Genomic DNA, 16,696 nt, shown 5'->3' with positions numbered 1-16,696 from the left:
AGGGCGCCACGTTCCTCGTGTAACGGCTGCCCGCGTGATCCGTGGGGGAAGCTCTTCGCCGCCGGACGTCCGAGATTGAATGCTGGAGGAAGTCCTCGGGAACAGCCGTGGAGATCGTCAGCACCGAGTCCACTCTATCCATGCCAGGGGGCCAGGGGTCCAGGGTCACGTCCATTCTTAGCGGTGACCTCCCCGGTGTCTTCGGCAACTTCCACCCGAAGGCATCGCTACTCGGGCGGCGAACTCTAGTGAGGTTGTCCTCTGGCGGGGGAGAGCCCGACGCACCGGCCCACGAGGGCGGGGGAGACTCTGAAATCTCAACACTGCCAGATACGGGGTCTTCTGAGGACGCGTGGTCCCCTACCACGAGGCCTGATTCACCAGAAGCACTACCGGACCCTCCGTCATCCCTAGAGGGGCCTGCCCTTGGTTCTTCCTTCGCACTGGGTTCACCGGGAAGAACGCCTTGACTAACCACAACACTGGGGGCTTGTTGCCCTCTCCTCTGCGAAGGAGACGGAGAAGCCGAGGCTTCGTCGGACCGATCACTGGCCGACGGTAACGAAGAAACGCCACTAACTTTTCTGGGGGAACGCTTAGAAGATTTCTTCTTTTTGGTACCGTAGCATACCCACTGGATATCATCCCAGCTTACGCACTCCGGACACGTGTCCGCGTAGGAGCAAACTTTCCCCCTACACGTGGAACAAAGGGAGTGAGGGTCTACTTCTGGTTTAGAGAGGAAAGCCCCACACGACTTTCCGGCTCTAGGACCAGGGCAACGTCGCACATGCTCCATCGTTCGCACACGAAAGGCACAACACTAGCGAGTTATAAGTACACTGGGATATACACAGGGAGAACGCACTGTAACACTTGCGAATAACGCACTACGCAAAAAAACACAAGTCCCCACACTGGAAACACGTGGAACACAAACGCGCCAAAGGGTCGAGAGAGCGAGAGAGTGAGCTGTGTACAGCTCACGACCAAGGAACTTAATGGCGATGCTGACCCAGAGATGCAGTGACCTGCCCTAATCCTGCCCTCAGGGCGCATTCTCTGGCGGCGGGGGTAAACCTATATAGAACGGAGTAAGGGGGTAACGGCGGGAAAAACCTTGGTCGAGATTGAGAGATCAGATCACAAGTGACTCCAAGAAAAGTAGTTCTCGGTGAGTATTTGTGTCGGAACAAACAAAAAAGAGGACCTCTACTCTCTACGTTCCTCCAGCCTAACCAGGGACTCAACCGAGTTCAGCTGGTACTGCTAGGGTGCCACAGCCCAACCTCCCACATTATCCACCACAGATGAAGCTTCATAATGCTGAATCCCCTACTGATGCTACCTCCGCGGTCATCTAAGGCACCGGAGGAAGCAGCAGGGCCTACTGGAACTGCGTCACAATCGCTCGCCATTCATTCCTATTTCTAGCACGCTCTCTTGCCTCTCTCACATCTATCCTCCTATCACCCAGAGCTTTCTTCACACCATCCATCCACCCAAACCTTGGCCTTCCTCTTGTACTTCTCCCATCAACTCTTGCATTCATCACCTTCTTTAGCAGACAGCCATTTTCCATTCTCTCAACATGGCCAAACCACCTCAACACATTCATATCCACTCTAGCTGCTAACTCATTTCTTACACCCGTTCTCACCCTCACCACTTTGTTCCTAACCCTATCTACTCAAGATACACCAGCCATACTCCTTAGACACTTCATCTCAAACACATTCAATTTCTGTCTCTCCGTCACTTTCATTCCCCACAACTCCGATCCATACATCACAGTTGGTACAATCACTTTCTCATATAGAACTCTTTACATTCATGCCCAACCCTCTATTTTTTACTACTCCCTTAACTGGCCCCAACACTTTGCAGCCTTCATTCACTCTCTGACGTACATCTGCTTCCACTCTACCATTTTCTGCAACAACAGACCCCAAGTACTTAAACTGATCCACCTCCTCAAGTAACTCTCCATTCAACATGACATTCAACCTTGCACCACCTTCCCTTCTCGTACATCTCATAACCTTACTCTTACCCACATTAACTCTCAACTTCCTTCTCTCACACACCCTTCCAAATTCTGTCAATAGTCGGTCAAGCTTCTCTTCTGTGTCTGCTACCAGTACAGTATAGATCACAAGTATCTAAAATGCACCAATTTTTATAACTAAGCCTCTACTTTCAGTAATGGCTATCCTTCCCCTACCTTCCTTAATACTCACCATAGCTTCTGTCTGATCCACATTTACTCTCAAGCCACACCTCTCTAAAATCTCTTGCCACTCTACAACCCTTTTCTGTAAGTCTTCCTCATTTTCAGCAGTAACCACCAAACCATCTGCATATAGCAACTCCCACAACTCTATATTTCTGATATCTTCACATCCATGACCACTACCTATAAAAATGGGCCTAATGCTGACCCCTATTGTAATCCAACATTAACTTCAAAGGTTTCTGTTTCACCAACAGCTGTTATTATTATTGTCCTTAGTTCTTTTCTATATCATCTCTACCATTCTAATCAACTTCTCTGGGACTTTCCTCTTCTCCAAGCACAAAAACATCACTTCTCTTGATATTATATCATAAGCCTTCTCTAAATCTACAAAAGTACAGAAGAGCTTCTGGTTTCCCTCTATCCTCTTTTCCTGTAGCTCTCTTACTTATAAAGATGGCATCCGCAGTCCCTCTTCCCTGCAGGAATCCATATTGTTTCTCAATCTTTGCAATCTCTTTCAATCTCTCATATAATACCCTCTTGAAAACTTTCAAACCATACTCTGTTATTACATTCCATGACATCCCATTTCTGCTTGAATATAGATACCATTAGATTCCTTCCAGTCTTTGGGCATTATTTCTTCTTCTCATATTGCTCTTAATAAATCCAACATCCATTCTCCCCCCTCTGTGGCAAGTATCTTGACCATTTCAATGTGAAATTCTGTTGGACCGGGTGCTTTACCATTTTTCATTTTACTCATTGCCCACTTCATTTCTGTAATCTGTATCTCCATCACTGGCCCCTCCACCCTTTGTACTTTTCCCAACTCTTCCCAAATATTTTTCAGTATATTCAATTGTCATTCAAAATATTCTCTCTATCTACTCTTATTGTCTTCATCCCTATGGCTTTGACCACACCAAGTGAGATGAGCATCGTGGTAGAGGCACGACTTGGGCGGCAGTCCAGCGACAAAACGTTACGAGGCCACACCAGAACCGCCACACCTCTCATGGCTCCTCGCTTTCAGTAGTCGAAGATAACCCTCGCAATTTCGCAAATGTGACACAATCGCGATTGAGTAAGAAATTACTTCTGATTGAAAATCTGTGTTAAACTGAACAATAGACTATACAATAGAGTTTGGATTCAAGATTTTAATAAACAGAGAAGGGAAAATAGGTTAATTTTACAATTAATATTACCAGCCTCGTTTGTACGACGACAAATTTTATGAATATCAGCGTATGACACAAGTCTTTAGATTCTTTGTTGGCAACGGCCTACTGGGATTCAGGATCACAAAACAAACGTCAAACTATAGACAACCTGTCTCTCTCTTACTAGCCATTATAATTGCTTCAGATATGATAAAGTTCACAAAAAATCATTGTTCCTTTTACTTTTAAAATTAACTAGTATTTGCATAAGATCATATTGTTTAAAAATGTTATTTTCATTAGTAAAATAAATTTTTGAATATACTTACCCGATAATCATGTAGCTGTCAACTCCGTTGCCCGACAGAATTCTACGGAAGGGATACGCCAGCGATCGCTATACAAGAGGGGGTGTACTCACAAGCGCCACCTGTGGCCAGGTACTGCAGTACTTCTTGTTGACACCACTTCAATTTTTCCTCGGTCCACTGGTTCTATGGGGAGGAAGGGTGGGTCAATTAAATCATGATTATCGGGTAAGTATATTCAAAAATTTATTTTACTAATGAAAATAACATTTTTCAATATTAAACTTACCCGATAATCATGTAGCTGATTCACACCCAGGGAGGTGGGTGAAAACCAGTGTACATGTATATCAAGAAGCTAAGTATCCCGTATTTCATATTATCAGTTATTCAAAATAACAATGAAATTACAAGTACCTGGTAAGGAAGTCGACTTGAACCATTACTCTGCCTTAAATAAGTTCGTCTTCCTTACTAAGCGCAGCGTTCCTCTTAGGAGGCTGAACAACTCTAAGGTGCTGAAGTATCAAGGGCTGCAACCCATACTAAAGGACCTCATCACAACCTTTAACCTCGGCGCTTCTCAAGAAAGAATTGACCACCCGCCAAATCAACAAGGATGTGGAAGGCTTCTTAGCCGACCGTACAACCCATAAAAAGTATTCAAGAGAAAGGTTAAAAGGTTATGGGATTATGGGAATGTAGTGGCTGAGCCCTCGCCTACTACTGCATTCGTTGCTACGAATGGTCCCAGGGTGTAGCAGTACTCGTAAAGAGACTGGACATCTTTGAGATAGAATGATGCGAACACTGACTTGCTTCTCCAATAGGTTGCATCCATAACACTCTGCAGAGAATGGTTCTGTTTGAAGGCCACTGAAGTAGCCACAGCTCCCACTTCATGTGTCCTTACCTTCAGCAAAGCAAGGTCTTCTTTCAGATGAGAATGTGCTTCCCTAATCAGAAGCCTGAATAGTAAGAAACTGAGTTCTTAGAACTTGGAAAAGAAGGTTTCTTGATAGCACACCATAAGGCTTCTGATTGTCCTCGTAAAGGTTAAGACCTTTTAGATAGTACCTTAAGAGCTCTAACTGGGTAAAGTACTCTCTCCAGTTCATTCCCCACCAAGTTGGACAGGCTTGGGATCTCGAACGACTTAGGCCAAGGACGTGAAGGAAGCTCGTTTAGCAAAAACCGAGCTGCAAGGAACATGTAGCCGTTTCAGATGTGAAAACAATGATCCTGCTGAAGGCGTGGATCTCACTTACTCTTTTAGCTGTTGTCAAGCACACGAGGAAAAGAGTTTTTAATGTGAGGTCCTAAAAAGAGGCTGATTGGAGAGGTTCAAATCTTGATGACATAAGGAACCTTAGGACCACGTCTAGATTCCAGCCTGGAGTGGACAACCGACGTTCCTTTGAGGTCTCAAAAGACCTAGGGAAGTCCTGTAGATCTTTGTTGGTGGAAAGATCCAAGCCTCTGTGGCGGAAAACCGCTGCCAACATACTTCTGTAACCCTTGATCGTAGGAGCTGAAAGGGATCTTACTTTCCTTAGATGTAACAGGAAGTCAGCAATCTGGGTTACAGTGGTACTGGTTGAGGAAACTGCATTGGTCTTGTACCAGCTACGGAAGACTTCCCCTTGAGACTGATAGATTCTGAGAGTGGATGTTCTCCTTGCTTTGGCAATCGCTCTGGCTGCCTCCTTCGAAAAGCCCCTAGCTATTGAGAGTCTTTCGAAAGTCTGAAGGCAGTCAGACGAAGAGCGTGGAGGTTTGGGTGTACCTTCTTTACGTGAGGTTGACGTAGAAGGTTCACTCCTAGAGGAAGAGTCCTGGGAATGTCGACCAGCCATTGCAGTACCTCTATGAACCATTCTCTCGCGGGCCAGAGCGGAGCCAACCAACGTCAGCCGTGTCCCTTTGCGAGAGGAGAACTTCTGAAGTACCCTGTTGACAATCTTGAACGGCGGGAATGCATACAGGTCGAGATGGAACCAATCCAGCAGAAAAGCATCCACGTGAACTGCTGCTGGGTCTGGAATCGGAGAACAATACAACAGGAGTCTCTAGGTTATCGAGGTAGCGAACAGATCTATGGTTGGCTGACCCCACAGGGCCCAAAGTCTGCTGCAAACATTCTTGAGAAGGGTCCACTCTGTGGGGATGACCTGACCCTTCCGGCTGAGGCGATCTGCCATGACATTCATACCGCCCTGAATGAACCTCGTTACCAGCGTGAGCTTTCGATCTTTAGACCAGATGAGGAGGTCCCTTGCGATCTAGAACAACTTCCACGAAAGAGTCCCTCCCTGCTTGAAGATGTAAGCCAGGGCTGTGGTGTTGTCAGAGTCCACCTCCACCACCTTGTTAAGCTGGAGGGACTTGAAGTTTATCAAGGCCAGAAGAACCGCCAACAACTCCTTGCAATGATGTGAAGTGTCCTTTGCTCCTGATTCCATGTTCCCAAGCATTCCTGTCCGTCCAAAGTCGCACCCCAGCCCGTGTCTGATGCGTCCGAGAGGAGACGGCGGTCGGGTTTCTGAACAGCCAAAGGTAGACTTCCTTGAGAAGAAAGCTGTTCTTACACCACGCGAGAGAAGACCTCCTCTCTTCGGAAACAGGAACTGAGACCGTCTCTAGCGTCATGTCCTTTATCCAGTGAGCAGCTAGATGATACTGAAGGGGGGGAGGTGGAGTCTCCCTAACACGATGAACAGGGCCAGCGATGAAAGTGTCCCTGTTAGACTCATCCACTACCTGACTGAGCATCGGTTCCTTCTCAGCATGCTCTGGATGCATTCTAGGGCTTGGAAGATCCTTGGGGCCGACGGAAAGCCCGAAAAGCTCGACTCTGAAGATCCATACCCAGGTAGACAATGGTCTGGGATGGGACGAGCTGAGACTCCTCAAAATTGACCAGGAGGCCCAGTTCCTTGGTCAGATCCATAGTCCATCTGAGAATCTCCAGACAGCGACGACTTGTGGGAGCTCTTAAAAGCCAGTCGTCTGACGGAGCCGGACACAAGATCATGGTACTGCTGCACAGTCTGTGAACTGTCAACCAGGGGAAGCGAGGAAGTACAGTGACAACCCGAAGCTGTCTAGACTGTCTGGGTCGTACAGACAACTCCTTATCGGGTTGCTGAGGTTGCCGCACTGCGTCACAACAAGTCACTTCTGCTGGTTGTTGAACGTCTTCCCAGTGACACACTGACTCCGTAAACAAAAAATCCTCTAACAAGGACTAAGCTTGGACTGCATGTCTTGCAACACAGCTCAAGGTCTATGGGAGCAGGTGTGGTAACAGACGGGGTTAGCGACTGAAGTGGAACCATTACCTTCCCTGGAAGCATGTTATGCTTAAATAAAAGTCCATAGGAGGCTACGCAGCTAAAGGCTCCTCTCCAAATGACAGAGTCCTCAAGGGAATATCAGAAGGAGGGAGAAAAGCACTTTCTCATCTACAGGGACCTTATCCGAGAAAAGCTAAGTTCTCTCAGTGAGGTTTTCACTGGTGCAAAAGCAGCAGACTAGAAGGCAACGTTATGAAAGTGCTTGACAGTCTAGTGAGTTGGCAACAACCAAAGATGTGTGACTGAGAAGCATGCGGTAAGGTATGCAGAGCATGCTGTATGCAGAGCATGCTGTATGCAGAGCATGCTGTATGTAGAGCATGCTGTAAGGTAAGCAGAGCATGTTGCATGGCGTGTAACATTTCTCAGAAATTCCATGACCAGTGCTAGATTGAGTAATATCGCATTACTGTCCATTGAAAGTGCACGTGCCGAGGGAATTGATTTAGACTGTTTTGTTGATGAATTTGATAGCCGGCATGATAATCGTAGAATTAAGCTGCACTAAATGTACTATAATCTACTTCACCTCAGGAAAGGGAAACTCGCCCTGTTGGCAACACTGCATTACTTCATGCATGCTTGCATGGGGTTTTAATATCAACATAATATTTACCTTACATTCATAACTCATGATTCATTTTTGTTTTGAAGATATTTTTGCCATATTTTGCGATTTTGTTAAAAATATATTGCAAGGAATACATATATATTTTTATATTTAAGTAAAACAAATAACCTCCATTATCATAATGTTTGTGTAGGCATACATGTATATGATTACAAATGCAAGTTATGAAAGTAATGAGGTGTTATTATTGTCATTTGTTATTTCCAAGTTGAATGGGAAGAGGCTCAAGTTGAGGAGAAAGTGGCAGATGCATGCGTTGAGGTGGCTGACTCATAGCATGAGGTTGCTGCCTCAAGAGTTGCGCTTGCCTCATGGTTGAGGTGGCTGCGCAGAGAGAGGCTCTTGACTCACGAGTTGAGGTTCTTGAGGTGTGAGCTGCGAGAGTTGAGGTAGCGGCTGCGCAGAACGCAGTTCCTGTCTCACGAGTTGAGGTTCCTGAGGAGCTAGCCTCAAGAGTTGAGGCTCTCGCCTTAAGGAAAGTTGAGGTAGCAGCTGCGAGAGCTGAGGTGGCTGCCTCAAGGATGGTAGAGGTTGTCGTACCTCAAGAGGTTGTTGCCTCGAAGATGGTCTAACTGCAAGAAAATCTTGCCTCAAGGCATAAGACTCCTGCTCCCATTGTTGAGGTTGCCTTAAGGAAGGTTAAGGTTGCTGCACAACGCTGGTAACTGGCAACTCCGAACGCGGTAAGGTAGCTTGAGGAACCTCAACTTCGTACGCCTGGCAGACTGGACTGCGGTGAGGCGGAGCTCTCGCAGGAGGAGGTGTAACCTTCTCAGCCTGAAACTCACGCATTAAGACCGCAAGCTGCGACTGCATGGACTGCAGCAAAGTCGTCTTGGGATCAACAGACGATAAGGTCTGTTGAGGCAAAGCCTTAATAGAAGATGAGGTCTGTTGAGGCATCGCCTTACCTCTCTTAGGAGGTGTGCAGTCACCTGATGACTGCGGAGAGTCAGAGCTAACCCAATGACTGCATCCGGGTTGTTGAACTCTAGAGGTCTGGACTTTACGTTTAAGAGGTCTTGAGACCTGAGTCCAGCGTTTTCTCCCCGAAATTTCTTCTGCAGACGAGCAAAATAAGGGCTCAATCGTCTGCGGGTGGGAGTGACGGTCTCTGTAAGACACGCCCGCAACCACCGAGGATACTTCTGTGCGCCGATCAAGGCCTGCCGAACCCTTTTGCCCTTCGACATTGCTTCTCCCCTGGGCTTGGGAGCTTGCAAGAGGTCCCGGACTGGGAGGACGACTGGCACGCACAGAAGTACCCTCACGCACAACACTGAAACACTTTGCGCTAATCACTTATCACTTTTGAATTTCTGTTTGCACTTATTTCACTGAACTCGAAACTTTAAGTGGTTTGTACCTGAAACACGCAATTCTATCCTTCCTTAAAAGATAGTAATTGCGTAAACAGAATTACAATGTAACAGAAAAATCTAATGAAAGATAAATAATTCAGTGGCTGGAAAGAGACTAAACACTAGATCAAATAAACTACGTTTAAAATCTCTCACCGCATAAAGCTTGAGAACAAGAATAAACTCTAGAAACATTTACCTTCTTCCCCTAAAGAGACTAGGGAGAAGAGCAAAAACGATAACAACGTTACTCGCTTGAACGAAACGTTTATCCAGCTCTCTCTCCCTCCGTCTCTATATCTCTCTCTCTCTCTCTCTTGACTTAGAACCTGAGAGAAGAGCCCAATCATATATATCGTTAAAACATATTATTGTTAAAGGAAAAAAACTGAAAGATTTCCCAAATGAAAAGTTCCTTTATTAGAATTAAAACCATTAAGCTAAGAAAGAATGAACTTAACGCTAGAAACGGTTTACTCTTACTGCAACGTGACACCGTGAAAATTCTCTCTCTATCGTAACGATAGAGCGCAAGTTGAACGTTCTGAACGTCAACAACTGCAGAGACAAAACAAAACGTTAGTTCCACTTTGAAACAGTACGAGACTATCAAAGAAATTCTTTCAAAAACATTAAAATAGCATAATATGTTAACAGGTAAAACCGAAATGACGGGCTCAATGTTAATTAACTTCGGTACAAGAAAAGACCGCCTACTATTAGGAAAGGTCGAATATAAACAAATATAAAAATTAATTTTAATAAGTTTATAAAAAAGGAAGTTAATCGAAGAGGCCTATAAAAGGCGGAGAGATATAAAATAAATCTATAACTTTTGTTAAGCAAAATTAGGAAAGAGAGTCTATATTCTCTTAGACACCAACACTTCCGTCTAAGGGAAGGGTCGGCCATTAAAAGGTGAAAGAGAGTTCATACTCTCTTCGTCACCATAATTAATCAAATTAATTCCAAAAGCTAGCTAAGCTAATAATAAAACTTCCTGAATAGCGAAAGCTGAAATCTTAGAGCAATACTTCACCAAAAACCGTGAAGAAAACTCCAAAATTATAAGCGTATCCATGAACGTCTTGCCGGAAGCACGACAGAGGAAAAATTGAAGTGGTGTCAACAAGAAGTACTGCAGTACCTGGCCACAGGTGGCGCTTGTGAGTACACCCCCCTCTTGTATAGCGATCGCTGGCGTATCCCTTCCGTAGAATTCTGTCGGGCAACGGAGTTGACAGCTACATGATTATCGGGTAAGTTTAATATTGAAAAATAAAAAACACACACAAAAGAATTAAATGGTGTTTAAATAGGTTGCAAAGCACGGAAAAGGCGTAGGCTTACTCACTATTTTATTACCATCCATTAGCAGTTGATTGCCATATCTTCCATCTATTTAACTTATTTTTGCTCTCCGAAACACCTCCCCAAAAAATTCTTGGTTAGCCATGGCTGGAAATGAACTGAACATGTTTTTTAAAACATCAACATCTAACATACTTGGTGGTAACTGCAGCGGTTGGAGGCTTCTTGCTCCTCCAATATAGCCACCTGCATAAGACACCTTACGTTTCAATTAACCACAGGAACCTCTTCCCTGTAACCTCCAAACTTGTAGCATCTGGTGTGGCCAGCGCCTATGTAATATATTTCCACCTCTATCCTTGATAACTCCCAGTTGCCCCAAATTTGGTCTCTGCCTTTTTCCTCAAGTTTGAAATCTTATAATATCCTTTCTTCCTTCCCTTATTCCAAGCCTTTCAGCATCAATGACCTTGGATGTCAGGATGCCAGAAAACTGAAAATCAATCAATCAATCATTCTAATAACCTACTGCTCTTTCAATGACTGGAATCTTTTTTCTCTTCTCTGTACCGTTCCTCTACACCCTATGCGTACCTTACTTTCCACTCCCTAAATGACTTAAATTTTCTTTAACTAAGTCATCTCTTTGTCCCACCACCACTTTTCTCCTTTCAACACACCATATCTGTTGGTTCCTCCCACTAATTCCTCTGTTTACCCTACACATATTTCTTTCATATCTCCCCTTCATAGAATACTCCTGACACCACAAAGAAGGCCATGACCTACACTAAGCACACATGGATGACTGTGAAGAATCATGCCTTAGCAAGAACAGAGTGTGGATCTACAGCCAGTTTAACAATAAAAATAAGAAGCGAAGTTCAACCACCCACAAGCAAATTTCTTACTTCACATTAGCAATCAACAGCTAGCTTTTGCTTCCTGAAAGTAAAAGAAAATTAAAAGTTCACTCAAGGTCACATCAATAAGTCGTACTCAATGCGGCCAAAAACATAAGTGAAGAGACTTAGACAGGTAAGGGGGCTGGTGTGCTAGTCCTTGCGCCCACCTGTAGCTTAACTGCTCGTTAAATGATTCAACGACCATCCAGCTTTTGCGCTAAAAACACACTCCTTAAGGACGATGATTTGTATTTGCTTAGGAACAACCAGTACATGACAGTTCCATTAAAGATATTATATGCCCTTTTCTACAAAGTATTTGCACTCAGAACACTTCTCATAAGCTTTCAAAACTTACATATTGTACATCAGTAGGGTACACAGAATTCTCAGTATCCTGAGGGGACGATTTGCTACTTTTCTTGGTTGCTGTTGATGCTAATGAGTTCCAGATTGAAGGCCGTACTTTGCTTTTGTCATTTCGATCAACTGGTTTCAAGTGGGAACCTGAAAAATGGATAAAATTCAATTAAAAATGTTTAAGTCCAAGGTAAAATATTTGATTAGAGCTTCAGGACTCAGATCACATCCCTTCCTGTATAAAATATATTGAAATTAAAAGGGATTCAAACTGATCAATAAAAGCATGGCAATATCATTTTTGGCCCCTTTAGCCTTGCTATTTGACAATACAGTCAGCCCTTAACATTGGGCGTAAACATCCACAAGTCTTCTCAACCTGACTCTCCTCCAAAGAAAGCTCTTCAAGCAATCATCATCATATAACATCAATACAGGACTGGGCCTTCAAAGGACAATATAAAAGCAATAGTATATATCATTATAAAACAGTAAACATGAGACACATTAAGTTACATTTTATAAGAGGGGAGAGTAGATTGGTGACTGATACTGCCATATATATTAATTTTCAAGAGCTTGGGTAATAATGAATTTTCTTCCTTTCTGTACAAAGTGCTGACCTGTATTTGCCATTGTATAACCGTTAATGTTTTCCTGTATTTCGTGTTACATACTGTGAATAATGTACAGTTTCTTTTACATAAAGGCTCAGACATATGAATGTTTCTCTTAATGTTATATATATAAATCATAAAGAAAGGGAGACTTAAAGATAACTAGCCACTAATATTTAAAATCCATAAAATAATATTTTCTACCTGAAAACTCAATAATTACAAAATGCCTTGATCCACCAGTAAAGCATTCATACTAATAAACTATCTATTGTATAAAAAGTCAATTACAGTCTATCATTATTAAAAAACAAAGCATTCCTTTGCATAAAGAGCAAAAGTTAGAGAAGGAAAACAATGGACAACAATTAAACAGAAAACAACGTGGATATAAAAAAAGTAGTGAAGCAACAAGAAGCTGAAGAGAAGGAAGCATACAATACTGTATATGTTCTGTAGACCTGAAGAAGGCACTATATGTACAATTACACAAGGATTTTAGACAAAAAGTATTCTACAAAAAAGTATTTTGACGAAGGAGAACCTATCTTTGGGGTTAATGTGCTGTGTGGTCTCCATGGACATTCCTGTAAAATGCTAGAACAAGGAATCCAACACAACATGAAATACCAAAGAAATATAGTCTCCCCTGTTCTAGGGCCAGTGTATAAACATGCAGAGCACAGACTCCCTCTGTAGAAGAGAGACCTTCTAGTTTAGGCACTATAAAATTCGACACAGCACCTCCAATGCTGAAATCGTTTGGATATGGGTGACACGTCACTATTACGATGTCACCAAGAACCACCGCTACAGTTGGAGACTGCTACCTGTGTATCAACTTGCAATCAGCTACTACCTTCCAATTATAAGTGAGAATCAATCGTCCTGCTCCCCTCTAGGGAAAAGGGAGGGTCCTAAAGATTATGCAGTACCTCCCAAATATAGGCTGTATTATTGTTAAAACCACTTTTTGGGGCTAATATGCTGTGTGGTCTCCAAGAATTAGTATCAAAGCATTAACCGAGTAGACTCGTGCACCATCGAAAACAACCGTTTACCAGCAAGCAAAATCATACAACTTACACGTTTGTATAGCTAAGGAAGTAGTAGGTAGTAGTTTGGCCAGGGCACCTACCACTCATTGACATACTACCACTAGAGAGTTATTGGGTCCTTTGACTGGCCAGACAATATTACATTGGGTCCCTCTCTCTGGTTACAACTCATTTTCCCTTTGCCTACACATACACCGAATAGTCTGGCCTATTCTTTACACATTCTCCTCTATCTTCATACACCTGACAACAATGAGATTACCAAAGCAATCTTCTTTGCTTAAGGGGCTAACTACTGCACTGTAATTGTTCATTGGCTACTTTCCTCTCTCAGGGTAGAAGAGAGACTTTAACCATGATAAGCAGCTTTTCTAGAAGACACTTTAAAATCAAACCATAGCCTCTGTACTATAGTCTTCCACTGTCATGGATAAGGTTCTTTTGCTTGAGAGTACACTCAAGCACACTATTCTGATATTCTTCCTCCTAAATTTTTTAAAAGCTTTCATCATTTTTATAAGAAAGATCTATTTTAATGTTGTTACTGTTCTTAAAATATTTCATTTTAATTGTTTATTACTCCTCTTCTGGTTTATTTATTTCCTTATTTGCTTTCCTCACTGGACTATTTTTCCCTGTTGAAGCCTTTATAGAGCATCCTACTTTTCCAACCAGGATAAGTGCTTATCTAACAATAATAATAATAATTATAACAATAAAGAGAAACTAACAAGTCTGAATCTCACCTCATACGGATGGCCCCAGAGAACACTGGATGCCTGTCATCACTCTTCTGATGAAGGACCTTGCTAAATTGGTCCTTCTCTCCCAGTTCCCCACATAGGAGTCACAAACAAGCTAAATACCACTCATGAATGTTATACTGCTTGGATTGGTTTCAGATAGGGTGTAATACACACACACGGTTGAAATTGCACATCAACAAAGAATGCTAGTGAGGTAATTTTTTCATATCTTGGAATGTAGGGATGGTGGAAGGATCAGCTTTCTTCATAAGGGTGGAACGAAATGGCAGAAACCATCCATGTCAATAAAGCCAGGGAGTAACAGCTAATAATGTTGTACAAATTAAAAAGAACAATTATAACATTGACGCCAAACTTGACTAAAATTTAACCCTTTACTAAATTACATCAGCCCTATTATTAATAGTGGATAGCCAATCATAACCTGATTCCTGTTACTTGAGTGTATTCAAAGATTCCTCACCACGAAAAAGGAACACGGCTATATGTTTCCCATCAAGAAAGAAGATAGCAGCTGGACGCAAGCTGATGAGCAGATAATGTGGTCTCCTGCTCTAGTGATGGTTCTTGGTGGTGATGCAGTAATGACTTGTCCTCCATAGCCGCATGGTTTTAGCATTGGCTGTGCTCTGTTAAGTTCAATAGCACCTGAACTTGTAGGTCTTTCTTATACACAGTCTGTGCTTTGCATGTTAATGCATTGACCCTAAAGCTGGGGAATCAATATTTCTTTGGTGTTTATGTTGTATTTGATTCCCTATTCTAGCCTTTAAAAGAAAAGTTCTTGGAGACCCCACCACATATTAACTCCAAAAATTAATTACTTCATATTACAAATTCTATATTTCTGAAGGCATTTATCTATATGCTAATTAGAAATATTTAGAAGAACAGAGGGATAGCGGTAATTTACTATGAATAGTTAAAAATCCACCAGAAATTAATCAGGAATCTAAAGAGAAGGAAGAAATTCCTATAATGCTTCTAACCTGTAATTCAATCTTCACTGTCTTAACCTGAAGCAAGTGTGGGGATGGAGACATATTTGGAACTTCACTTATCATTAGTGGCTTCAGAAGTACTGAGATGAGACTTATAGCAGTATGTCTGTAAGGTTAAAGGAACCTTAGGCCAAACACTTCTCCAAACTATACAGAAAGTGAGGTCAAAGAAAAGGAAAAACTTACAAAAGTGAGGGAATGACTCACATACACAAGTGTACCTTTTACAGATTTACAAAAACTCCATACTAAAATAACAGAAATGGAAAAGAATAGCCTGATTGTAGAGAAATAAAATGTATGTACTGTATGTATGACATTATTCAACTTTTAAATAAAAGAAGAAAAATAGAACTAAATCTCCATGAGCTTTATGAAATACTTTATCAAGATATATTCTTCAGCAAATTTAGGAAAGCAGATAAACCCCAGGCTCTATAAAAAGAACATAATATTTAAAGATAGAGAGAAAATTTTTACCAAACTCCAAAAATGAAATTTCAAATGCCTCCACCCATGAGTATTTAAAATTGAAATGAAAAATGTTAGGGTAGGGTAAGATTCTAGAAAATATTTCTTCTGAATCAGACAGGAGGGTCAGGAGTGCATCTTGAGAAGAGAGACCAATTAGGTAAGATAATGCTGTTATTTATTTCTTCCTTGATTGAAGCAAGAGCCAAAAGAAAACGATATATTCACATACAATTCAGAGAACCCTATGGAAAGAATAATTTCATGAGAAGAGCTGAACAGAATTTTAGAACTACCATAGTACCTCAGGTTATAAGTAACTCTGAATACAGTACTAGCAAATTAGGGCGCGAGCATACAAATTTGAATTAGTTAATGAGTATTGCATCAGCCTCCAAGCATATACGTATTTCGCACCATGCCGGTATTTTTCGTGGACTATATAGTTTACTGTATAGTACCTAAATTCTTAATAAATGGGATTGATTTTGAGGATACTTAATAATAAAGGATCATATTACATTAGATTAATCCACCTAAAAGTGTTGAAGCACAAAAATCGAAATACATATGTAACATTGATGGCTGGAACTAAAATGTTATTTTCATTAGTAAAATAAATTTTTGAATATACTTACCCGATGATCATATAGCTGTCAGCTCTGCTGCCCGACAGAAAAACCTACGGGCGGAATACGCCAGCGATCGCTATACAGGTGGGGGTGTACATCAACAGCGCCATCTGTCGAGTAGGTACTCAAGTACTCTATGTCAACACAGAACCAATTTTCTCCTCGGTCCACTGGGTCTCTATTGGGGAGGAAGGGTGGGTCCTTTAATTTATGATCATCGGGTAAGTATATTCAAAAATTTATTTTACTAATGAAAATAACATTTTTCAATATTAAACTTACCCGATGATCATATAGCTGATTCACACCCAGGGGGGTGGGTAGAGACCAGCATATATGTTAACCTTAAGAGCTAAGTATTCCGTATTTCATTTTAGCAGTTATTCAAAATAACAAACATAAAATTAATAAGTACCTGGTAAGGAAGTCGACTTGAACAATTACTCTGCCTTTTTTAAGTACGTCTTCCTTACTGAGCCTCGCAATCCTCACAGGATGCTGAGCGACTCCTAG

General features: G+C 42.1%; 1 protein-coding gene across 1 annotated transcript in view; it reads right to left on the bottom strand.

Annotated features, from left to right (window-relative positions):
* The window catches only part of LOC137632059 (coiled-coil domain-containing protein 103), a 68,581-nt gene that overhangs the window by 20,184 nt on the left and 31,701 nt on the right, over positions 1-16,696 (bottom strand). Inside the window, exon 3 of the mRNA XM_068364035.1 lies at positions 11,636-11,784. Coding sequence (XP_068220136.1) covers positions 11,636-11,784 — 149 coding nt within the window. The remainder of the gene's footprint in view (positions 1-11,635; positions 11,785-16,696) is intronic.

The sequence above is a fragment of the Palaemon carinicauda genome, chromosome 40 (assembly GCF_036898095.1).
Source record: "Palaemon carinicauda isolate YSFRI2023 chromosome 40, ASM3689809v2, whole genome shotgun sequence".
Lineage (NCBI taxonomy): Eukaryota > Metazoa > Arthropoda > Malacostraca > Decapoda > Palaemonidae > Palaemon > Palaemon carinicauda.
This window is presented reverse-complemented; position numbering and strand designations above follow the sequence as displayed.